At 38.8% G+C, this 23,805-nt stretch overlaps 5 protein-coding genes across 5 annotated transcripts; 2 read left to right on the forward strand and 3 right to left on the reverse strand.

Annotated features, from left to right (window-relative positions):
* Positions 426-6,686, reverse strand: LOC18789528 (serine/threonine-protein kinase tricorner). The gene is made up of 12 exons (XM_007223243.2): positions 6,264-6,686; positions 4,676-4,850; positions 4,406-4,489; positions 4,059-4,300; positions 3,670-3,913; positions 3,491-3,570; positions 3,328-3,412; positions 3,072-3,203; positions 2,868-2,981; positions 2,585-2,632; positions 1,893-1,977; positions 426-1,031 (listed from the first exon to the last, which is right to left on the reverse strand). The coding sequence occupies exons 1-12, from the start codon at positions 6,395-6,397 to the stop codon at positions 940-942; spliced, it is 1,515 nt and encodes a 504-aa protein (XP_007223305.1). The 5' UTR covers positions 6,398-6,686; the 3' UTR covers positions 426-939.
* LOC18789748 (RNA-binding protein 1) lies at positions 9,094-11,489 on the forward strand. The gene is made up of 6 exons (XM_020554727.1): positions 9,094-9,377; positions 9,610-9,731; positions 9,809-10,130; positions 10,261-10,322; positions 10,477-10,558; positions 10,822-11,489. The coding sequence occupies exons 1-6, from the start codon at positions 9,329-9,331 to the stop codon at positions 10,935-10,937; spliced, it is 753 nt and encodes a 250-aa protein (XP_020410316.1). The 5' UTR covers positions 9,094-9,328; the 3' UTR covers positions 10,938-11,489.
* Positions 12,027-14,046, reverse strand: LOC18791220 (protein ALP1-like). Its single transcript, XM_007222525.2, has one exon. The coding sequence runs from the start codon at positions 13,799-13,801 to the stop codon at positions 12,344-12,346; it is 1,458 nt and encodes a 485-aa protein (XP_007222587.1). The 5' UTR covers positions 13,802-14,046; the 3' UTR covers positions 12,027-12,343.
* Positions 16,049-19,861, reverse strand: LOC18789077 (peptidyl-prolyl cis-trans isomerase CYP57). The gene is made up of 10 exons (XM_007222078.2): positions 19,454-19,861; positions 19,170-19,348; positions 18,957-19,058; positions 18,752-18,858; positions 18,455-18,596; positions 17,899-18,121; positions 17,725-17,764; positions 17,300-17,495; positions 16,822-16,962; positions 16,049-16,563 (listed from the first exon to the last, which is right to left on the reverse strand). Exons 1-10 carry the CDS (start codon positions 19,671-19,673, stop codon positions 16,423-16,425), a joined length of 1,491 nt encoding a protein of 496 aa, XP_007222140.1. The 5' UTR covers positions 19,674-19,861; the 3' UTR covers positions 16,049-16,422.
* LOC18788651 (U-box domain-containing protein 35) lies at positions 20,330-23,772 on the forward strand. Its single transcript, XM_020554726.1, has 9 exons — positions 20,330-20,516; positions 20,615-20,691; positions 20,801-20,922; positions 21,053-21,265; positions 21,378-21,660; positions 21,765-21,866; positions 21,982-22,410; positions 22,555-23,337; positions 23,444-23,772. The coding sequence occupies exons 1-9, from the start codon at positions 20,333-20,335 to the stop codon at positions 23,492-23,494; spliced, it is 2,244 nt and encodes a 747-aa protein (XP_020410315.1). The 5' UTR covers positions 20,330-20,332; the 3' UTR covers positions 23,495-23,772.

Genomic DNA, 23,805 nt, shown 5'->3' on the forward strand with positions numbered 1-23,805 from the left:
CGTCACCAAGTGACGCGAATTACTCAAATTGAAAAATGAAACGGCCCACTTCACTTTTCTTATTGGGTCTCTCGTCTTTTATCCTCTTCTGGGTTTGGTTAGTAGGTCTCTCTGAGTCTGACCTAAAATTTAGGGCCTGACCCAAAAAAATTCAGGGCCCTCTCTGTTTCTGTCTCATTTGGGTCAGAGAAGTTTTGAGCCCAAACTTCCCTTGAGCTGGGTAACTAAAAACAAAGACCAGGAAATGAAAAGAAAAGAATAGAGAGATCTGGCTTGCTCTCATGTTTGATTGAGAATGATATTTAAAAAGTCAAACTCAAAAGTTTCCCTTAAAAAAAGAAAATTCCAAATCTCCCATACGTCCAAGGTGACGTATTAAGAAAAAAGAAGACGACCTTAGAATAGTCATATTAACAATGGAAAAGGAACGCATATTAAAAGACAATTCATAATTTGTAATATTCCATTTTGGAAACACAATAAGAGGTGCAATTCAAGTTAATCCCTTAAAAGATTACACAACACAACAGAGAAAATTCTCTCTAAAATGGCCATTACTGAGTTCCTTGGTAATTGGCCAAGTTGAATTATGATTTGGCCGGAAACTGCCGCTAGAGAAGGCAAGGATGATAACATTGCCAACCTGGGCAGCCAGGACACCAGTTCCAGAATTCTCAGTGAGACTGCATTCTAACTTTTACTAACTCACAAAACCTTACTGAAGAAGGCAAGGATGATAACACTTGCCCTTTTCTGGGCCTTTATGAAGCTTTTCAATAGCTACTGTACACTAAAATGGTAATATGGCAAGCTGTATGGCAGCCAATTCACAAGATATGCCGAGTTTCTTTCCTTCCTTTTAATTACGAACCCAAATTAAGTGCACGAGCATATGTCTGCACAGTCGGCTTGCCATTTTCTGACCCCCGGGATTCGGTGTTATGGTAACATGGGATCACCAGATGATGCAAGCATATGTAACTCTGCTTCCTTGGCTGCCCGTTCACTAGTAAAATCTACTCTTGAATCACCTGCAGATATTAGAGACTAAACTTTAATCGACTAAGATTCATAACAGAATAACATCAGATAATGCCAGTAAAGTAATAAGATCCTGCAAACAAGAACAAAGCATTAGACTCATTAGGTGGACAGTTAGGTGATATACTTTTCTGTCCAATCTACATTTCCATGAAAGCAAAGGCTGGATTTCATACTATCAAGCAAAAGCCACATCGACAAAATTATCAACAAAATAATGTTATTAAAAGAAAAAAGATTAACCTATAAGAATTCATGATGTCACCATTTTCATTTCTAAGTTTCTAACCCTGTGCTACCTCTCCCTCTAAAAGAGGTTTGGGTTTAACCTGCAGGAGGGAAGAGATTTGACGAGGGGGGCAGTACACCCCATTGAGTGAATGTTGCCATTTGATTATTCCATCACTCAGATTATTTTGTCTGAAATGAATTCCAGACATAGCAAGCCCAGCATATTGTCTACCCACCTGAAGCGTAAGATGGGGGTTTTGGAATTCACACAGGTCATTCTTTTCACCATCAATGTGTATTATGCAAATGAAAATAAAATTCATTGCCAAAACTAGTATAAACTGAAGCCAACGTCATCGTCACCCCTATGCAAAGTCAAACATGAAGTCAATCTTGTGTTTCTCTAGTACACAGACAAGAACAGCATACAGTCAGGTGACGGATGCAACCACAATTGAGCATGAAAAATCCACTCACTCAGAAGCACATGGATACTGACCAAATTAAAAAAACTAATAAAAAATGCTTTTATGAGTCACAAAATTCCTCCCTCGTGCCATGAGGAAAGAAATAGAAATAGAAAATAACGACCAGTCACCAATGGAGTCACGATTGCATACCAAAAACTTGGCGAAGCCCTTTTACAGCATCAAAGTTCTTGTATGTATAGCCAACAAAGCTTAGATCTTTGGGAGTCAATTGCAGCTGCATGAAATTATAAGGCGATAAGGATCAACAGTCATACATTCGTACTAAATTATAAATTCCTTCAAAACGTGGCATGAGTTCGTATGAAAAGCCTATTGCAGATTTTGGTGGATCCTCTGGAAAATAGACACAAGACCTTTAAAAATAACAAAAGGGCAATAGTAATTTAAAGACCTTTGTTGCCTAATAATGCATATTCATTTTGAAAAAATGCTACACAAGATGAGAGATAAGCAAAAGCTAGTTGAGATTGATTTTCTACAACCAAATCCCCCTGTCACAAAATAAAAAAACAGAATTTTTGACATCAAATGGCGCTACTGCAGATTTCACAGTGGCTGGCTAATGTTTACAATTTTAACTTGACCGCATCACAAAGAAAAATACAAATAAAAAAGGAAACACAAACAAAAATTTGAAAAAATAATAATAAAAAAATCCGGGTAGGATATTTTCTTTTCCCTATGGAACGTCTACTGGGTTGTCTCTTCAAAGGGCCAGATAATCATAATACCAACTGACTATGCAAAGTATTACATAACATGTCTTATATAATGATGTATGCATATCATGAGTACATAAACAGTATGCATAGTTTACAAACCTTTCGTGAGGGTCCTGAGCCAGTTCTTGATGACACTGGAGGCTCCAACTAAGCACAAATGCAAAAGATGTAGGAAATCAATAAACACATTATGTTTCACAGTGACGTAATGAAGCTTCTAGATATCACATAAACGAAAGCGTACAGGAGCTAAAAAGGTGTAAATTAGTGGAACTGTTATAGCAGTAATATTAGTAGAAGAGTAAAAGAAGAAACAATAATGTTGGTGCAAATATAAAGAAACCATGAAATAAGAAAATATAAGGATGATATTGTATATTACCTCGTCAAACTTCATAAAGTTCTGGGTATCAAGTTCCCCATTCACTTCTGGTTTGAATGCTGCCTCCATTTCATAGAGTTTGTCCCACACAATGTTCTTGAACCAAGGATGAGACTGATACAGCATAGTTATACAATTATAAGGCAAAGAACATATCGATGTGAGGATCCCGAAAAACATTTTATTTAAATATGAGAGCCTCACTTTGATTTGATGTGCGCCACCAGTACCTAGCCGATATTCAACATCACAGAGCAACCTGCAAATAAGATCCTTAGCCTCAGCTGTCAACCTTGCATCTTCTGGAAATTTTAAGTGGTTTCTCCAATGAACAATCTGCCAGAAATTGACAAATAGAGTGAGGAGAACTTTGTATATGAAACTGAAGTGACCTTAGCTCACACCTATGACTCACCATGGAAACTTTGCACTCAGAGTTATGTGAGGAGTATCATGTTACCTTTCTGCATGTAGTTATTGGATCATCTGAATAAAATGGAGGGTAACCAACAAGCATTTCATACATTATTGCTCCCAATGACCACCTAAATCAAACGATGCATATCACCAACAAAAAAGATGACAGAAGGCAAGAGATAATAAAATATTCAATTATCAGTTACCAGTCGCATTCCATTCCATATCCTTTCTTCAATAGCACTTCAGGTGCAATATAGTCGGGGGTCCCCACAGTTGAAAATGCCTATCCAAAAAAAACGGGGGAGATATAGTGAGGGAAACATTTTTAGGGGTAAGGCTGAAGATGTACTGCAAAAACAAGTCAGTAAAGATGTTAGCGTACCAACTTCCTCCTGTTCATCTGCCAATGCTGCAGCTGTTCACGGGGGCTTTTCCAACTACTCCTATTATCCGCATCAGGAACGCATACGTCGATATCCATTGGTTCTGTCAAATTTTCATCATCCATAGTTCTATTTTCATGCAGTGAAGGTAAAGTTGTACAATCAAGAGGCTTACAGAGGCCAAAATCCGAGAGTTTCATGTGACCATTTTTATCCAGAAGAAGGTTGTCTGGTTTAATGTCTCTGAAAAGGCAGTGAATACAAAGTGGTGAGACAAGACTAAATACCTAATGCATACAAATATCAACCCAAAATAATACATCAAACAACAAATATTTTGATAACAAAAGAATAATTTAATAACATGAGAGTAATATTTGTCTTCAACCTGTGTACATAGTTGTGTTTCTGGATAGATTCAATGGCCAGTACACTCTGTGCAATGTAAAATTTAGCCACACTTTCAGTTAAGGTGTCTTCCCTCATCAGCAGAGTCATCATGTCACCACCGGGCAGATATTCCATTATTAAATATAAGTACTCAGCATCCTGAAAGGAGTAGTAAAGTTTAACTATGCAATGGCTGGCAACTTCAGCCAGCAAGTTTCTTTCAGCTCTAACATGTTCCACCTACAAGGGAAAATGAAAAAATATGACCAGCAATAGTTCAATGAAGAAAATCTTAGAACGAGTTCCAGTGGTAGGTTTGGAACAAAGTCACATGTATGGTCTTACCTGTCCTCTCTTAAGCATTTCAGATTTCTTCAACTTTTTCATGGCATAGATATTGCCAGATTTTTTCTCTCGACACAATCGGACCTGTAGTTTGAGCATGCATTAGGAAAGGTATGCTACTATCAGCAATTGCATTTGGAAAATATATAAGAAGCAAATAGAACAAGCATAGTTTCCGAAATTAAAGCTAACTTTAAGCTCACATGATCCAATGAACACCGAAAAGCTTAGTACATGGACATTCTTAAGGATACTATGTTCAATACTGACCTCACCAAAGGCCCCCCTACCAATGATGGTCAAAGGTTCAAAATCATCAACACAAATCTTGTGCCTTTTAAGTCGCATGAATTCTGTTTCCTTTCGCTCTAAGTCTTTGATCAGGTTGACTTGTACCTCCTTTGGCACATCTGAGGAAGCTAATTTCCTTTCCAACACCCATCGTCTGCAACAAAAAGAAACATCATGTCAGTAATTCCTTAGTTGCATCTTTGAACTAAAACATTTTGCAGTGTCCTTGAAAGATTTTAACCAGAATATTTAAATCTTAAGAATACAACAAGGGGGCAGTAATACATATGAAAAAGCAAATTTTAGAAACTGAATAGAATATGCACACGTGATCTATCACATATCAGAAGATACCGACTCAATTGTTCATGCAAAGTTGCAGTGTTTGAGAAGAGAAGTTTCTTATTTGCCACTACCTATCCTTATAGAACTTTGGTGTGGAACTCTATCAAAAGCAAAGGTGATAACGCTATCCTTAACCTCAAATTTTAGGGGACCCTTCTTAATTTGAAGATTTTGGGAAAGAAGAGCTGCCCCTTGCAAGAGTGGACTCCACCAAATATCTGAGTATTGTTGATCAAGACTGGTTAAAATACTCATTGAGCATAATCTTGAAGATTTTTAGAAAATCAATGTTTTCGCCGACAATTAGTTATATACATTTGAGGGTAGTAGTCTAATAGATGTACAGCCTAAATCAGAGCTGAGGTTTGAGCTTGTGGATGATGAGATGGTGCCAAAGGTTGCTTTGAGATCACAGAGCTCAATGAAGGCTAGGGATGCCATTGCTCATAATCTCTTGCACCATGGCCTTGCAGGCACTAGCTTTCTTTAGTGGATAGATAGATAGATACTTGTGCTGTGCTCTCTCAGATTTTTTTGCTTATTAATCTGTTGTTATCAACTAACTTGTTGCAGTTTTTCCTGTTTTGTTGTAGAAGTCCTTGTCATCATTTCCTCCTTATTTTGTGATTTGTTTGAAGAAGGGGGGGCTCTCTGTAAAGGGCATACTTGCCCCTTCCCACAAATGGATGATTGTAATTTGTACTGAGTTTTATGCATTAATATCACAGAAACACTTTGTTGTAACCTCAAATTCCATATGACATTGAATGGCAATAACAAGATAATCCGAGGAGACCAAATACTATAAATAACAATAACAAGATCAGAACCCAGACAGTTCAGATTTAGCAAACTTCAATCTATTGCCCAATAGAGAAACTACCATATTTGTTTCTATCTAAGAAACTCTGATTTCTTTACTTATCCCCACATTTCCTAAACACAAATGTAAAGAGAAACACATGTTTCAATTAACCAAAACATGATAATAACACACATTTAGTTCTTGCCAAATTTTCAAATAAACCAAACAGCACAAATTGAAAGCAATTGATTAAATGGCGAAATCCAAAGCTATGCTATGTCAAGTCGTATCCCCAAACATGAAGAGTTTCATGATTCACAGCCCAAATTACTACCCAAACTACATTACTTAAGCAATCAAACAAAGCTTAAGTGCATAACAAGGTGAAAATCTGTAAGCAATTAAGTTGAAACATACCTCTCTTTTCGTTCTTGAATGTTCTTCATCTGAGCTCTGTAGTGGTTCTCTATGAACTGTTTGGCTGCTGCCACCTTCTCCATCGTCAAGCTTGACCCCAACACCTCCTCTTCCTGCTCCTCTCGATCCTCCATTACAGTCTATGTATCGTCTATTTCTCTCTCTAGAGAGTATCAGTTTTCTCTCTCTAGAGACTCACTCTGGAGCTCGTTTTTATTGCAACGACGAGGAGTAGATGATGAAAGAGAACCTCAGAAAACCTCCTTCGTTCTAGCTTCCATTTACTCCTCAACCGCCATTCGCATGCCACGTGTCCCGGTCGTACTTTTCACTCTGACTCATCTTGACGTGGCGGGGATCGATTGACCGGCAGTGGCAAGCCCACGGAATTTCGAAGCAGGCGATCGGAGCTGGTTGATTTCTTTATCAATAATTTTCACGATCGCTGCCACAGGATGAGTGGTGGAAGCACGCGCTTGCAAGTGGGAGTGTGACGCACTCCACGTTGTTGTGAGAGAAAGTGTAGTTGTCATATTTAATGACGCTTTATCACATTTTTTTACATGAAAAGCACAAAGACGGCCCCGTAAGTTGGCAGTGATTGGGGCGTGATGCGCACTCGCCTTTCATAGGATGTGGATCTGTTCAATGTCCAGGTCAGTGATGTAGTGTCTGCTAAAACACCCTGGACCTCGTGTTGTAATTACCGTGCAAGTTGTATCCCCTGTGGACAGGTCTAGAATAGCCGTTTTTTCTTTAATGGTCTTTTGTGTGTAATAATTTAGCGTGAATTATTTGACGAAAAATGTTACGGTCAATCCTACGTGGACTCATGATTGATTTTTAATGCATTATTATTGATTTCTGATTATCAAAGCAACACAATCGCATATGTGTACTCATCGCCAATTGATATTACATTAAGGGTAAAAATTTACTTAGTTACAGAGATAAGCACTAATCTCATTAGAAAATTGTTTAAATGTAATTATTTATAAAATGAGATAAACTTTCTTGAGATATTTAGTCATATATCCATTCTTAGTATTAATAATATCAGTCCTGATCTCTTACATCGTTGGTCATATTGACAGTTGATCATATTGAATTTAAATTTGATCATATTGAATTTAAATAAACCCAAAAAATGACAGTTGATCATATTGAATTTAAATTTGATTATTACATTACTTTGATATATTTGGGTTTTTTTTATGAGGTTTTGGAGTTGAGCTTGTTTTAAAAATTTGATGACATTTTTGTAATTTATAAGAAGTTAAAAGCCTCTTTGTTATATTGTAAATGGGTTTTGAGTGTGTTTCTAAAGTCCATTTCATATATGATATTTTTATAATTTGAGCCCCTATATTAGGTATAATAATAAATCTCCCAACTTTCTATGGGGATAAATAATGACAAACTTTTAGAAACATGCAATCGTGACTTCCATAAAGACACAACTTATGTTAAAATGGAACTTGAAGATGAACTAGTAACTGAAATTACCATTTAGAGAGTAACAATATATATTATTATCTAAATACATATTTAATTGTCATGTGTATTCCCACACCCTAAAAAAACACTAATTTATTGCATTATGAAATAAGAAAACACATCAAACCCAACAAAATCACATTAGCTATGATAATATATTGTGGAACATATATTATGTTATCATAGTGTATAAATTTCTTATATGATTTAATTTAATTTGAATGAGTGATCAAATTAATAATTTAACAATACAACATATCGGATTCGAAAAGGACATCCCACTACATTGTATATTGCCTTCCAACTTATGTTTGTGCATTACTCAATCAACATAAATTCTAGTGAGATGAAAATGCTTAAGAGCGCAACTTTTTCTGCTATTATTTTTTGTTTTTCAACCTTATACGACATTTAATATGCATGCTATAACATCAGGGACGGTCCTATGAATTGTACAACCTGGGCTATAGCTCAGGTGAGTTTTATTTATTTATTTCTTACAGTTAGTGTTAATGTTAATCCCATTTATAGCATAAATATTAATTTGAACTAATTGGATAATTGTAGTGTTACCTTTAGTTGCCGCGTGTTTATCTGACTCTATTTGTGATGATAAATTTTTATTTTTGAATTTTCTTATAAATTTTATTTTCTCTTAATTCATTTTTTGTTCATCATGGTAGACCTTAGCTGACATTTTTGGTGTAAAATAGGCCTTTTAAATAAATAAAATAAAAATGATATGTTCTTAAATTATATATATATATATATATATATACACACCCACATATGATCAATTTCATAAGCCTAAAATCTAACAGTTCAATAAGGTAAATCTAGCCCACCTAATTTTAAAATCCTGAGTCCGTCCCTGTATGACATTGCATTGGAATATAACCCCAACATTATGATGTCATATTGATTGAAAAAAGAAAAAGAAAAAGGAAAGGTTTGAAAAAATGTGGCATTGTTTGTCTTTCAAATTATATGTAAAAAACGAGGTATAGTCAAGTGAAAAATGACCTTGATTTACAGATCAATGGTCTCAGGTTCGAACTTCCATGGCATCTTAGTAGTGTGTGTGTGAAAAATTCTTCTCCCCTCATAATTTAAATTATCATTTATATTTTAAAAAATTGTGTAAAATTAAAAATTCCCTATTTAAGACATGACGTATGTACTTACCCTAGTGAAAAGCCTTTCTTATTTGGTCAAAAGAGGCCCAAGGCCAAAGCCCAAACGTAAAGGAAGAGATTAACCAATTGGCCCAGCCAAGTTGACCACTAACTACCAGTTGTAAATTTATATACCGCACAGGAGTATGCCTTTCTATTTTGGGTTGTTTGGCCTGCGATGTATGGACTTTTTTTGTTGGGTTCGGATCAAGTGTGTACAGTTGTACAGCTCTTCCAACCATTTGCCGGCCAAAACAGCGTCGTATGGATGCCAATTGAATTCGACAGTGCAAACCAAAGGCAAAAGGAGGTTTTTAGATACTGAAAAGCAAGCTTCACCAGAGAGTCGGCGAGAGTCGAGCTCTGAAACTGGTGGAGGTGGCGGTGGAAGACATGGGCGATCCCTATCGCATATACTACACTCCCACTGGCACTGACAGAGGTTCTTTAATTTTCCCTCCCCCGCATCCCATGACCGCCAAAATTTCATTTTCCCGAACAAATTGCACACAATTTCCACTTGCTTTCTCGCATTTTCTTAGCATCCAAACAAACCATGACTACATCAATTGAATGATTTATAATTTATAGCATTTGATTATGTGCATATTATCCTTAATAATCTTTGTGTTAATTGGATAATTTGTGTTTTTTCCTAATTAATTGCGTTCCAGGCAATGTTGGTAGGCCAAGCTTTCCTGGTTACTTGTCGTCTGAAACACCCTCATTGCTATTCGATCCTACTCTTCCCTCTACTGAGCCTCCGAGTTATTCGTCTGATTTTTTGCAGAGAGATGTAAGAACTTTGTTTAACACCATATGAGTATGTATATGAAGGAATTTTGTTATTGAATGGTTTGGATGTACTTGCAGATAAGATCATTGACCCCTGGGGCCTATGCTGTGGATGATACTGGGGGCATTCGATTTCGACCCGAACCTATTCTTGGTGTAGCAGCATCAGCAGGAGCTAGCATAAAGGGCTATCCATCTCCTTTGGAAGTTCCAAGTTTGCTAAGCCAGAGACAGGCTGCTGCTGCAGTTAGCATTAGTGCAAGTGTTCCTGCTGACATAAGTAAAGAAAGGCCTCCTGGCTCTTTGAGCAATGTTGATGGTCCTCCAGTTCTGAAAGGGGAATCAAACGTTTTGTTTGTTGATGGACTTCCCACCGACTGTACCCGAAGAGAAGTAGGCCGTATCCTTTTGCTCCTGTCGAGGCAACAGACCGTAGATTCAGATTTTATGGATATCGAATTGGCTTGACGGGAATGTGCTCATTATATTGCTTTGTTCTGTCATTTTGAAAACCTTAATTTGCAATGTAGATATATTCCGTCCTTTTATTGGGTTTAAAGAAATCAAAGTTGTTCACAAGGAGCCTAGACGTGTAAGTCTGCTCATTTACCTGCTTCTGTTGAGTAACCTTCAGAGACTTCGTTGTGGTTTCGCATAGTTATTTGTTACTATTGATGTCTGGGTTACTTTACTTTTGTTTGAGCTTTGTCTCCATGTTACTTACTAGACTTTTAAATGAACTGCAGAGTGGAGATAAGGCTATGGTTTTGTGCTTTGTGGAGTTTGCTGATCCAAAGTGTGCTTTGACTGCTATGGAAGCTCTTCAAGGTATTATATGTGCAATTAACCATGATTTATCCAGTTACAGCACAAAGTGTGATATCAAATTTTCCACTTATCAATTTTACCATATTGGCAGTTAGTGATTTTTATTTCCGGAAATTGTATGTTACATTCAGAAGCTGATTATGTAAAGAACTTTGTATTGTTTAGAATCCTGTTTAACACAATGAATTTACAAGGCTTCAGCGATTTCTAGTAATTTGAGGGAATTCATCACTTATAAAGCTCTGAAATGTGGATGCACGCAGGTTACAAGTTTGATATCAAGAAACCCGATTCTTCTGCATTGAGGATCCAATTTGCACATTTCCCTTTTCGTCTACCCGCCGATGGCAATGAACAACGAATTGGAATCCCACGGTGATGGAAACAATGCTGGGATGAAATCTGTCTGACTTGTAGAATATGAGCATTCGTTTTGATAGTGAATTGTGTAAATCAACAATTAGAATTATATACTTAGGTCGTGGAATGCTACACTACACGAGCAGCTCCATACACCAGGGGCTTTAAATCTTGACTTGGCCTCCACAGATTTCATGGTTGTAGTTTTGAAATGGGTAAGCCATTCGCTAAAATTGCTGCATTGTTTGTTGACTGGGGTAGAGGGGTCTAGACAGTGCAGCTTAACTCAAGTTTAGGACAACGGCACAGGAATGCCGAAATATGTGGCTGGCTTGAGCCTCTTCATGATGTCTTTAGTAGGTTTTGACTTGGTATTTGTAAATATTGAATTGGTGTTTATCCAAGGGTCTTCGTTTGGTATTGATAGAAATCAAACGAGCTCATCCCGGGCTTCCAGCATAAGCTTGCCTTGATCAGAGAAGTGTAGGGATGGTAGTAGGTTTTTTATGCTTGAAGAACTTGAAGCTATAATGTAAGATCTAAACCTATGGTACAAGATTCTGGACTGGAAGAGAGGAAGACTATCCATGAATATCGTGTAACTCTTCATGAAAAAACAGTTTTGCAGATCGACCAAAAAAATGTTTTTATATAAAAACTAGCAATAATAATACAAATTATTTTGCATTATGAGGTTGACATCAGTAAAGCCTTTATAATAATAATTTGTTATAAAAACCTATAATAATGTCCATCTTGAAATTGAAGTGTTTAGCATGGAAAATGCCTCCTACTTTGGGGAACTGTTAGTTGGACTTAATTAATGATCTTGACTTGATATAATAATAAGAAAGATACAAGTACCCCGACACCCCCCGAGTCTTTAAGTATTTCTTAAACTTAAACCAAGTAGACTATTACAAATTGATTAGGGAAACAAAGCCCCAAAGGTTAGTGAGGAGTGAGAGAGTGTGTTCACATTTATGGCCTTCTCCTTCTTTGGCCCCTTTGGTTTTAAGATAAAATGATAAACTGAGTTGTTGTGGTTGGCACAAAAGAAAAAGGGAAATGCCATGAGATAAATATAATATATTAGGAAGCAAAAGCATGCAAGAAAAAAGAATTTATATATTTTGGCATTCAATTTCATATGGAATCTGAGGTTACAACAAAGTGTTTCTGTGATATTAATGTATAAAACTTAGTACAAATTACAATCATCCATTTGTGGGAAGGGGCAAGTATGCCTTTTACAGAGAGCCCCCCCATCTACAAACAAATCACGAAATAAGGAGGAAATGATGAAAACGACTTCTACAACAAAACAGGAAAAATAAAACTATAACAAGTTAGTAGATCAATCTGATCTGAGAGAGCACAGCAGGGCACAGAGAGCAAACTCTATAGTATCTATGTATCTATTAACTAAAGAAAGCTAGTGCCTGCAAGGCCATGGTGCAAGAGATTATGAGCAATGGCATCCCTAGCCTTCATTGAGCTCTGTGATCTCAAAGCAACCTCTGGCACCATCTCATCATCCACAAGCTCAAACCTCAGCTCTGGTTCAATTTCCTCATTTCTAAGCTCGCATATGTTGTGCAAAACACAGCATGCCCCGAGCACTACGGGCAAGTCCTGCAGCTTCACCTCGGTTCGCTTCTGCAAGCAATACCACCTCCCTTTTAGCCTTGCAAATGCATCTTTAGCAGCATTCTGAATCTCCCCAATCTTCTCATTGAAAGCATGCTGTGTCCAAGTGAGATGCTGCTGGGTGTAGGGCACCAAAACCCAGTCCATCAAAGGGTACCCAGAGCTCCCAACAATCCAAACACCTTTCAGCAAGCCATTGTTGGCCCTCTGATGCAAAGCAGACTTCTCCAAAACCTGATCATCAGGCATTGATCCAGGCCAACCAATGCACACATCAGTGAAAACCCCTCTTGGATCCACAACACCTTGCACTGTGATTGAATAAGAGGTCTTCTGGTTCCTCTCTGTGTGCCTCTTGTTGAAATAAGCAGCTACACTGATCTTTGGAGCTATAATTGGAATATGGGTTGTGTACATGGACCCCACAACATTGGGTATGCCTGAAATGGCCTCAAACTCATCTTTGATCTTCCTCACCACACTGTCCTCAGGCCATTGCAGATACTTGGGCATGAGCACAGTTCTAATTGCAGAGCAGACCTCAAGAACAAGTTTATGGCAAGTTGAGATGCCAAGACCAAATTTTTTAGATACAAGGCGAAGAGGGTCACCTGTTGCTAGTCTCCACAAACAAACAGCAACTCTCTGCCTCACCGGTATTGCGTTTCTCAGAGTAGTGTCTTCTTTTTCAATGGCGGATTTGAGCTCCTGGCATATCAAATCGAACGTGGCCCTCCCCATCCGAAACGCCTTCTTGAATTCCGATTCTGGAAAATCGGGTTGGTTGCACTCGTCCCACCAGGCCTTGGACCGGTCCTTGACCCACAGCCTCCTGTGATGACCCGCCGCCGACCCAGTACCCGGTTTCGCCTTATCGGACCCGTCGTCGGCCACCGCCACCGCCGCAGCCGCAGCGCAAGCCGCGCTTCTCGACCGCTTTCGCTTCATCGTTTCGGATTCTTCGACCTCCGAATAGCAGTCCTGGAAATCGGAGTAGTAATCTAACATGGCTTTGGTTCTCGTCTTGTGCTTCTCTTCGATAAACGACGCGTCGTCATTTGAGGCCCTGTCGTGCTCTTGCTCGTCTTCCTTCTCTTGCTCCTCCAGCAACGACAGGGAAGCGATGATGCCCTTCAAGTCTTTCTTCTTCTTGTCACCGTCGTCCTGGTCGTTGCCGTTGTTATTATTGTTGCCCTTACGACGCCGTTTCTTGGAATTGCCATTATCGTTCATTTGGGTGTGCAGAGAGGTTCGGAGCAGGGTGCAGAGGTAAGTCTTCTGGGTGTGGGCTATTTGGGAGCTCCAGTTTCATATAGCAGCTGAGCTGAGACGTCTGGTCTTGACTGCCACAACAACAATAACAAGGAAATGAAAGGGAGGAGAAGAAGCAAAAGTAGAAAAAGAGAGAGAGAAAGGGTCCTTGGCTTTGAACAGTATAAAATAACCTTAATTATAGGTGTGAAATGGAAACACCAGTGTGAACGCAGAGATTGAAAATTTGGATTGGGATTGAGAAAATGGGACCCCTTATTATATTATGCGCATATGTCACTGGCTGTCCACATTAGAATAAGAGAGGAGATTATCTATCATATGCAATGATTAAGGAAATTAAGTCGTATTTAATTAAGGTTTCGTTTGTAAATACTTTCGAAAAAAGCACTTCTATTTATAAAGCGTTTTGTGACTCCAAATCACTTATAAGTTATTATGCTAAATACTATTATAAATGCTTTTAATTATCAGAACTAGCTTTTAACCATTTTAAAAAACACTCAAAACCAACTCGTCATCGACGAGACACTTGTAAATTGATCAGGAATTGGGTTGGAAATTAAATGCGATGAGAGGACTAGAATAAGATGGCATTTTGTACAAGAACGTTGACTTGGGACCCCTTTTGCGTGTGAAAATGCGGATAAAATAAGAGCGTTTAAAAGGTGTCAGGTGTGAACGCGGGTTCGGAGTGGCGGTGGTTGGTGGGTGTAAGACGGTGACTATCGATTACCTGGAACTTAGGAAATGCTTTCTTTTTTCATTTTTCTTGGTTTTATTTTGGAAAGTCTGATTGGGAATGTTACTTTTGTGAGAATACCAACGCCAAACTTCAAACCTTTTTGACAATTCCAGTATCCTTTTTTTTTTATTGGGCGGAGCAATTCCAATAGTTTTTGGAAAAGTATTTGTGTTGGGCCTGATAAATGGAACCATAGATCTGCGGGCCAGTATGATATTGTGGAACCCACAACTAATCCACATCATGCTGACATTATGACATTTTAAGGGCTTTTTGGGTTTTCAACTGTTGCAACCTGCAAAGGATGTATCGAGTCGACTGGGATGAATAATTGTTCTTAATTACTTGAGTTATAAATTTTTTATAAATGAATATTTTATTTAATAAAATATATATCATTCATATTAATCTCAAAATGTCTGTGTGTCACTTGGGTATTATTAATTATGAGTTCCACCAACAATAATTTGTAAACAAGAGAGAAGTTATACATTTATCATATATAATATGAAGATTGCAGATGGAAGATTGGTATGGAGTCCATGCTTGTCCAACAAGATAAGAAAAGCGGTGTAAACTTTCAACTCCTCTTTACTCGTTTTGATTTGCCAACAGCTTCATTGGAAACCTTTTCCACATGTATTTAATATTTTTAATTTTTGGAACATTACAATGTACAGTTGGCTACAATACGGTGGGCCCCCACGAGGTACCAAAATTCAAAAATATACACTACTTTTGACCATACGCAATAGGACAATCGTTGTTGAAAAGCTATTTTCATTGTCTCAATTTCCTGAGAAAAAGAAAAAGTAACAAAAACATTGTAACCAAGAGGCGGTCCAACTGAGGTTAAAAAGGGAATAACACTGCGAATTTATCGACCAGATGAGGAACAGAGGACATGTTTTAATGTTGTACTCTTCCAAAGATTCTCGTTTATTATAGTAATCCAACATTAGATTGGTAATTACGTTTGCTAATATTGGCTCAGCAGTTAGTTTTATTTATTTATACATCCAAAGAAACAAGACCTGTCTTTCCAAGATTTTGGCTACAGATGAAAACAGACGACAAGTTTCGAGAAAAAAACCAACGTTTTTCGCAAGTCAAAATGTTGATATACTGTTCCATTTTGATTGATGACTCTTTAGGAGTTGGTCACCCTCGTTTGGTTTGAGTTGTGTAGCTGTTGGTTTGGGTTCTGCGGTTCTTTCCTCACTGTTTCATCCCAAAAAAAAAAATGTTGACATACTATGGCTTGTATTAAATAAAAAATAAAAATGTTGACCTGGTCAACCAAAGGCCATGCAGTTTCATGTACCGTGTGTCCAGCTAACAGGCCTTGAACGGGTCCAAATTACTGATGATATTATTGGATTTTTGCTGCTCAAGCCGGACACGGATTGGTTTAAATAATCCCGGTCCAAGATGAAATCCTGGGTCAGATGTTTTAGTGGGGTCGGCTAAACTCCAATACAATTCACAAAGACATTTGAACAAGCAAAGTCTAGAAATGTTAGGTCTAGAACATTTGAAATGGTAAAGCCTGCGCTGCAGTTTAACAAGAAATCTTAATGCATAAAATGAGAAATTCGATTTTCCTACAACAGCCTCATTAAGACTTGTTTGAAGTATATACAAATACAACCCATTAGAGCTGTCTAACCTAATCTGGAGCAAAAAAGTCTAGGGTTAGTTTCTTGAAAATGTGGCAACGGTGCACTGTTTCAGCAGGCATGCAGCACAGCAAAGACAATGGCATGTAATTCTCATAGCTTCGATTCAGTTTCAAATATTCACAAACCCATAAAGTTGGTGCATGGCAGAGATGGGATCAAGTAAGGGATTTGCCAGCCCATTCTCGCTCTCGTCGCTTTTGCTTGGCTTGCATCCGGTTGAACTTCTCTTTCCCCTTCTCCAAAAGAGGGTCATGCACAACGTAGTCATTTGGGTCCTCATTGCGAGACATGCGATCCTGCGCAGTGATTTACAGAAAAACACTTTAAGCTAGAGAAAAGCAGAAATCTAGATGAAGAGCAAGTTGATATTTGTTCAAAGAATATTTAAAATGTGAAGAGGAGTCCCTTTTCATTAATTAAATTATGTCATTCCATTTGCATATGCGGATGAAATAATCTAATTCCATTTGCATTTTCATTAATTACTTTCCTGATTTGCATTGTTTCCGATTCAAATGAAATGGCATAAACAAATATGAACTGTAGAAGCTTACCTTCCCACTCTCAGGAGCAAATTTTAACGGAACAGCTTTCCAATCAGATGCATCTTCATCTTTGCCACCTCCAGATTCACTAACTGAGGCTGTGCGACTTTCAAGTATACCCTTCTTAAACTTCTCAAGTTTTGCCAGAACCTAACAGCATCCAATCCATAAAAACAGGGTTATATATACACACAATAAAGTAGCTTATGGTAAATAGTTATACAAATGAATTATAGATGATATCCACACATGCAGTGAGTGCAGCCCCAAATTCCCAAAAACAGGGACTTTTCAATGCACAATTCATGGGTTCTGTTTCATCTAGCCAGCTGATGGAATCCATTACTTGCATCTACTACATTATCATGTTTAAATAGATTTTAAAAATGGCCAGTTTCACCTACTCCGATGGTTGAAGGGAGGACAAGAAAGTAAATATGTAAATCAAGAAAACAATACATAAAAGGGCCAATCACACATAACATACTTCATCTTCTCGTCCTTGATTTCTACGCTTCTTCTGTTTCTGTAATTGTCTTCCTCTTTCAGCTTCACCCAACAACTGTAAGTCTGCATCAGCATTTGCCATGCGTTCAGCTCTTGCCTCTGATCCTATCCCTTTTTTCTTCAAGGATAGTTTTTCCACCTTTTGTTGATCATCATTAATGCTTTCAACAATGGACCTGGCAAGAAGGAAATGAAGAGATTCTTTTGAATATATTTTCAGACGTGTCAGTCTTCGTAACCTTGCTTAAAACAAAAATCTGCCAAAACATCCCCAACACTCAAAACTTTGCCTCGAAATACATTTTCGTTCATTATAACATTGAATTGAAACTGATAAAGCCATGAACTCTTTGAAGGAATCCTTGCAAACAAATATAATGTCAAGAAAATTTCCAACATCTTTACCTTGATGCAGGTGTTTCACGCTGATTTGGGCTAGAGCTCCCTGCATATGCATGTGATAGGTTAAGAAAATGGGCGTAAATTATTAAGGAAAAAAAAAAGTGTCAATTAAAAGGTATTCTGCATTCATTATTCCTCATAAGGAGAAAGTTTAATACATTGAGGACAATTAGGTACCATTATGCATCTTTGACTTTGGTGGGAGATCTCCCAAATCCTTTCTTTTCCTGAGTATTTGCTGACGCATTCGTGCATCAAAGTTGGCCTCATCATCGTCATCATCGCTATAATTGAGGGTATTATAAAAGTTGGATTCTGAGTCTTTCCGGGGCTCATCTTTTTTTGAGCTTAGAGCTTCTCTGACAGATAACTGTACATGCCTTGTTTTGGCATCAGAGTTCTGCATTCAAAACATTTGCCGGAGGTAAGTTCTTTGGATGATCCTATTATATGACAGACAGAATATGCATATGTAAATGATGAAAAATGTTAGCCAAGTTGGTTGTCAGGACAATATTAATCTTAGTAGTAAGATTGATGGAGGATAAATCTAGAATAGTAGTAAGAGTGATGGGGGATAAATCCAGATGTGATTTCATAAAGATAAAGAGTTATCCACTTCATATTAGGCAATAATCACATTCGCAAGATCATAAACCCTTAGACCTAAAAAATAGCAACATTTCAACCATTCTATACAAACAAGGCATAACAAGAGATACAGGATAATTACCACGTCGTTAATTGGAACTTCGTCCTTCAGAAGACGAGGATCATCCAATACATCATGACTGCTCTTGATTTTTGTCTTTACAGCTGCCAATTCTTTCTCCTCTTCTTCAGCTTCTTCTCCAAACGAAAGCAAGTTCAGCTTTCTGCATCGTGGAAACAAAGCGCGAGCACAACATGCGCCGTAAGTGTAATGACATTTTTGACAACATATATTGTGGCATCACTGCATTTATTTTCACAGACACAGGTAAACATAAACAGACATGCATGAGTTCCATCAAGAAATGAAAAAGCTTACTTTACAGCTTTCTTCTTTGTGTCTTTGTTGTCAGCGTCATTGGTGGATTCCGTCGATGGCTTTGCACGTACTCTTGGAACGATATCATCAAAGGGGTTCCATAACACCTAAAACAGGGAATTTAACACCAAAACAAAATTTCAAATCACATAAGCATATAGAAAGAGGAAAGCTTAAGGCTTACTTAAGGATCATGTTTAGCTACCTCTACTGATAGTATCCTTGGTGGTGGGTCCAAGGGTCGATCCTCCTTGTCAGTTTCAATATCACCCAACCTCACAAGATTATATATTGAATCCCCAGTCACCTGAAAAACAGAAAAAAGAAAAGAAAAAAAAGAAATGAGTTTGGTTCCTTGGTTTTCTACTGATACTCATAATTGCTGTACTGCTGCAGCTAGCGATTAAGTTATCATTACCTTCCCAAATATAGTATGCTTCTTGTCAAGCCAATCAGAGCGGTCCAAGTTCATAAAAAACTGGCTCCCATTAGAATTGGGTGAACCAGAATTTGCACAAGCAACTAAACCCCGATGCTTGAATCTCAAACGCGAATGAAACTCATCAGCAAAAACACCACCATAAATACTTTCACCACCTGCAAAAACCCACCAACAATTCAAGCTCAAAATCCAAAATCTGAAGTAACCCATATTACTATACATATTCAACAACCGAAATTCTCAATATTTTCTGCGATTACCTGTGCCTGTGCCGGTGGGGTCGCCGCCCTGAACAAGAAAGCCTTTAATAATGCGGTGGAATATGGTGTTGTCGTAGTAGCCTTCGAGGCAGAGCTGAATGAAGTTCCTGACGGCCTTTGGGGCCTCTTTGGGCCAGAGCTCCACGTCGAGCGGCCCATGGGTTGTTTGCAGCACCACCTTGCCCTTCGTCGGTGGCTCTAATACGTATATCGACGACATTGCTCACGCACCACGGCGTTTCCAGAGAACTGAGCTCCACTGGGAATTGGGAAATCGATTGCTATCTGATTTCCGGTTGGTTCAGTAATTGGGAAAGAAAGGGTTTGCGGATTTCGAGTGCACCGGTTCGAGCCGACGTCGTTTTGTCTTGATTGGTATTTGGGCCGCCATGGGCCATGATCGCTGGTAGCGGCAAATTCAATTCGCACCAAAAAGGGTTGCACCGCTGGCATATTTGTTTTTTTCATTTTGGATCAATTTTTATAATTTATATATTCATATAACAAATGAAAAATTACTATATAAATTCGTACTTCAAATTTTGTATGATAAGTTGGTGTGTTTAGTATTAGTACTGAATACCTGCCAGCCAAATAGTTGTTTTCTTTGATTTGGTCATGGCCCGGTCAAAATGCCTAAATCAAGCCAATGGAGGAGAGTCGACACAATACGAGTTAGTTAGTTATGTCCGTTTTCTATGTTTAGCTGGCGTTCCAGTTCCACCGCCAAAGCAACAGAAAGGATCCTCAGCTAATTGGCCTGAGGTTTTCTTTCCTCTTTTTCTCTCTCCTTTCTTGTGTCTCAAGCTTCGCTCTAGTGGCGGGTTGGTCGTCGGAGGCGGTGCCATTTGCAGCGGCAGCGCTAGGTGTGTAACGCAAATGGCCTCCCATTTAACCTCTGACGACACCGTTCCGCCAATCAATGCCACGGCGGTGGCTGTTGACAAGGACAACAAGAACAGCAACCACGCTGTCCGATTTGCTATTGATCATCTTGTAGCTAACAATACCAACCCATATATCATCCTCATCCACGTTAGGCACAAAAACCATCATCCACATCGTAGGTACCCTACCCTCTGTTTCTCAATCTTTAATTTTTAGAATATTGTTGGCCTTTGTCAACGTGATTTCTCTGTTTCTTTTTGGAGTTATATGCAGAGAGTGATGGTGAATCGGGCAATCATGATGGACATCATGTTTTCGTTCCTTATAGTGCATACTGTGCACGTAAAGAGGTACGCAGATTCATCCGTCAGTTATTTTCATTAGAGACGTAGCCTCACATGATATAGCGTAAATGGTCCAATGTCATAAAGTGACACCACATTTGATTTTGAATTTTAGGTACAAGTGAAAGAGGTTATCCTTGATGATCATGATGTTGCTAAAGCACTTTTGGAGTACATCAACAATCACTACATCAATAATATTGTAGTTGGTGCATCAACAAGGAATGCTCTTACAAGGTTTAATTTCCCACTCTCTCTCTCTCTCTCTCTCTCTCTCTCTCTCTCTCTCTCTCTCGTAATCAAATATATGCATCTATCTAATGATCATGAAGTAATGAGCTACATTGTGATGCTGTGTTTCTCATAGAAAGTTCAAAATTGGGTATGATGTGCCCACCAGTTTAGTAAAGCTTGCACCAGAGTTTTGCTCTGTATATGTAATTTCGAAAGGGAAGATGGTCGTCGGGCGAACGGCTAAGAGGCCGGTGGTCAATACTGCTACTCCACCAAAACAACCATCCCCACAGGGACTTCCACCTTGTATTCCAACAGAACAAACTGAAGCAGACAATGGAGCTAGGTACAAAAAAATTAATAGAGCTGTTTATTTGTCTTGTATATATTAAGTCCTTTTTAAATTAGAAACACACATAACTCTTTGTGCTTTGTATGATGTTGCTTGGTAGAAGCAGAGGACAGCCTGCAGTAAGGGGAGGATGGAAAAATGGAGGAGGATCAGAGAAAATTCCTGTGGTGCGAGAGAGGACGAGGAGTGCTCCAGTCAATCTCTCAATGGACATTGACATTCCTAATCCTGGTTCGTCAAGGTGTTCGCTTAGCAGCCGGAATTCGAATGCGGATGAGAATGAATTTCCAGGGATGTTTAATTCATTTGGATCAGTGGACATCATAAGCCAAGGGTTAGATTTCTCCAGTGCATCATGTTCTCCCAAGGAGTCATCCAGACAATCTGCAGTAAGTTGTGTATACAAGTATAATGCATGCTACTCAGTAGGAAAAGTTGATGGTTTTGCATATAAAAGAATGATCTGATTGTCATCTGCTCTCAATCGTTGCAGCGGGATATTGAAGCCGAAATGAAAAGATTGAAGCTGGAATTAAAACAAACCATGGACATGTACAGCTCTGCCTGCAAAGAAGCAATCTCAGCAAAAAATAAGGTAATGTTTATGCCATGAAATTTTCAGTGACACCTTTGTTTCTGCTGTCTACTGAATCAACATGGTTCTTGGAGCATGATCAAGAGGGTACTAAAGCTGACTCTTTCAAATCCAGGCTAAAGAGCTTAATCAGTGGAAGCAGGAGGAGGCTCGTAAATTCGAGGAAGCCAGGCATGCTGAAGAGGCAGCTCTTGCCATTGCAGAGATGGAAAAGGCAAAGTGCAAAGCTGCCATTGAAGCAGCTGAGGCATCACAGAGGGTGGCTGAGATGGAAGCTCAGAGAAGAAGACAGGCAGAGATGAAGGCGAAGAAAGAGGCACAAGAGAAGAACCGGGCATTGAATGCTTTGGCGCATAATGATGTCCGATATAGAAAGTACACCATAGAAGAGATTGAACAAGCCACTCAAGAGTTCTCAGCATCAAACAAAATTGGTGAAGGTGGATATGGACCTGTGTACAAAGGTAAACTCGACCACACACCGGTTGCGATTAAGGTGTTAAGACCTGATGCTGCTCAAGGGAGGAAGCAATTCCAACAGGAGGTATGATGTTGGATACAACTTCCCGAGTTTATATTACATAAACAAGTACAGATATGCACTGCTTGCCAAATTATTGGCCCAAATATTTGTTCAATGTCATATTGCTTTCCATTTAGTCTGAACTTATTTTGTGTTCACATGCAGGTTGAGGTCCTGAGCTGCATTAGATATCCTAACATGGTCCTCCTGCTTGGTGCGTGCCCTGAATTCGGATGCCTAGTATACGAATACATGGACAACGGAAGCTTGGAGGACCTGTTGTTTAGAAGAGGCAACACCCCCCCAATTTCATGGAGGAGGAGATTCAAAATAGCTGCTGAGATTTCAACAACCCTTCTATTCCTTCACCAAGCAAAGCCAGAGCCCCTTGTCCACCGGGACCTTAAGCCAGCCAACATCCTCATAGACCGTAACTATGTGAGCAAAATCAGTGATGTTGGTCTAGCGCGCTTAGTTCCTCCATCTATGGCTGATGAGGTGACACAATATCACATGACTGCAGCTGCAGGGACATTTTGTTACATAGATCCCGAGTATCAACAATCAGGCATGCTAACAACAAAGTCGGATATATACTCACTGGGCATAGTGCTACTCCAAATCATCACAGCCAAGCCAGCCATGGGACTTTCTCACCATGTCAGGAGGTCCATTGAGAAAGGAACCTTTTCTGAGATGCTTGATCCCGCAGTGCCAGACTGGCCTATCGAACTGGCTCTAGCATTTGCTCAGTTGGCATTACAATGCGCAGAGCTAAGAAAGAGGGACAGGCCGGATCTTGGCACAGTTGTAGTGCCCGAGCTTAACCGATTAAGAGACTTTGGAAGGCATGGTGAAGGATCTCATCATGGACATTTCACCACTGCTCATAGTCATAGCTCCGGGTTACGCCCTTCCACATTAAGATCATCAACTACAAGTAGTCAGGTTTGTGACATATGCCAATCACTGAATTTACTAATTTTAACATTTTATCTATTTGCATGTGGTCATGTATTTAATTTGATCTTCTCCTCCATTGTTGAATAACTAGGAATCAATGAATAAGAGTATTGCCGAGGACAGAGTTGAAGCGCAGACTTGACATACAAAGAAGATGGAGACACATGAAGTTCACATGGAGAAAATCCGCAAAGTTACAAGTGAAAAAACTGAAGAACTGTTTGTAGATAATAGGACATTGATGTAAGAAAAAAAAAATTATATTCTTAGGCTTCTTCACAAATTTTCCTTTCCTGATTGGTTTAAGTTACTCTCTGGTGGTTGTATTAGAAAAAGCCGTTGCCTCTGTGTGCTTTGTTCATGTTGTGCCTGTTCACAAATTTTCCTTTCCTGATTATAAGATGACCCTCCTCTCTGCAGTTGAAGGGTGAGAAGATTGGGTGATGACACAAA

This window comes from Prunus persica, chromosome G1 (assembly GCF_000346465.2).
Source record: "Prunus persica cultivar Lovell chromosome G1, Prunus_persica_NCBIv2, whole genome shotgun sequence".
NCBI classification, from domain to species: domain Eukaryota; kingdom Viridiplantae; phylum Streptophyta; class Magnoliopsida; order Rosales; family Rosaceae; genus Prunus; species Prunus persica.

Excerpts from the sequence above, each read along its gene's own strand:
- LOC18789528 (XM_007223243.2), bottom strand. The coding sequence starts at position 6,397 with ATGGAGGATCGAGAGGAGCAGGAAGAGGAGGTGTTGGGGTCAAGCTTG. Across the intron at positions 3,914-4,058 it reads AAACACAACTATGTACACAG|AGACATTAAACCAGACAACC; the intron begins GTTGAAGACAAA and ends CTGCCTTTTCAG. Across the intron at positions 2,633-2,867 it reads ACTTTATGAAGTTTGACGAG|TTGGAGCCTCCAGTGTCATC; the intron begins GTAATATACAAT and ends ATTTGTGCTTAG.
- LOC18789748 (XM_020554727.1), top strand. The coding sequence starts at position 9,329 with ATGGGCGATCCCTATCGCATATACTACACTCCCACTGGCACTGACAGA. Across the intron at positions 10,323-10,476 it reads TTCACAAGGAGCCTAGACGT|AGTGGAGATAAGGCTATGGT; the intron begins GTAAGTCTGCTC and ends AATGAACTGCAG. Across the intron at positions 10,559-10,821 it reads TGCTATGGAAGCTCTTCAAG|GTTACAAGTTTGATATCAAG; the intron begins GTATTATATGTG and ends GGATGCACGCAG.
- LOC18791220 (XM_007222525.2), bottom strand. The coding sequence starts at position 13,801 with ATGAACGATAATGGCAATTCCAAGAAACGGCGTCGTAAGGGCAACAAT.
- LOC18789077 (XM_007222078.2), bottom strand. The coding sequence starts at position 19,673 with ATGTCGTCGATATACGTATTAGAGCCACCGACGAAGGGCAAGGTGGTG. Across the intron at positions 19,349-19,453 it reads CCCCACCGGCACAGGCACAG|GTGGTGAAAGTATTTATGGT; the intron begins GTAATCGCAGAA and ends GGGTTTTTGCAG. Across the intron at positions 18,122-18,454 it reads AAGTTCCAATTAACGACGTG|AACTCTGATGCCAAAACAAG; the intron begins GTAATTATCCTG and ends TTTTGAATGCAG.
- LOC18788651 (XM_020554726.1), top strand. The coding sequence starts at position 20,333 with ATGGCCTCCCATTTAACCTCTGACGACACCGTTCCGCCAATCAATGCC. Across the intron at positions 21,266-21,377 it reads GAAGCAGACAATGGAGCTAG|AGGACAGCCTGCAGTAAGGG; the intron begins GTACAAAAAAAT and ends TGGTAGAAGCAG. Across the intron at positions 21,661-21,764 it reads AGTCATCCAGACAATCTGCA|CGGGATATTGAAGCCGAAAT; the intron begins GTAAGTTGTGTA and ends CAATCGTTGCAG.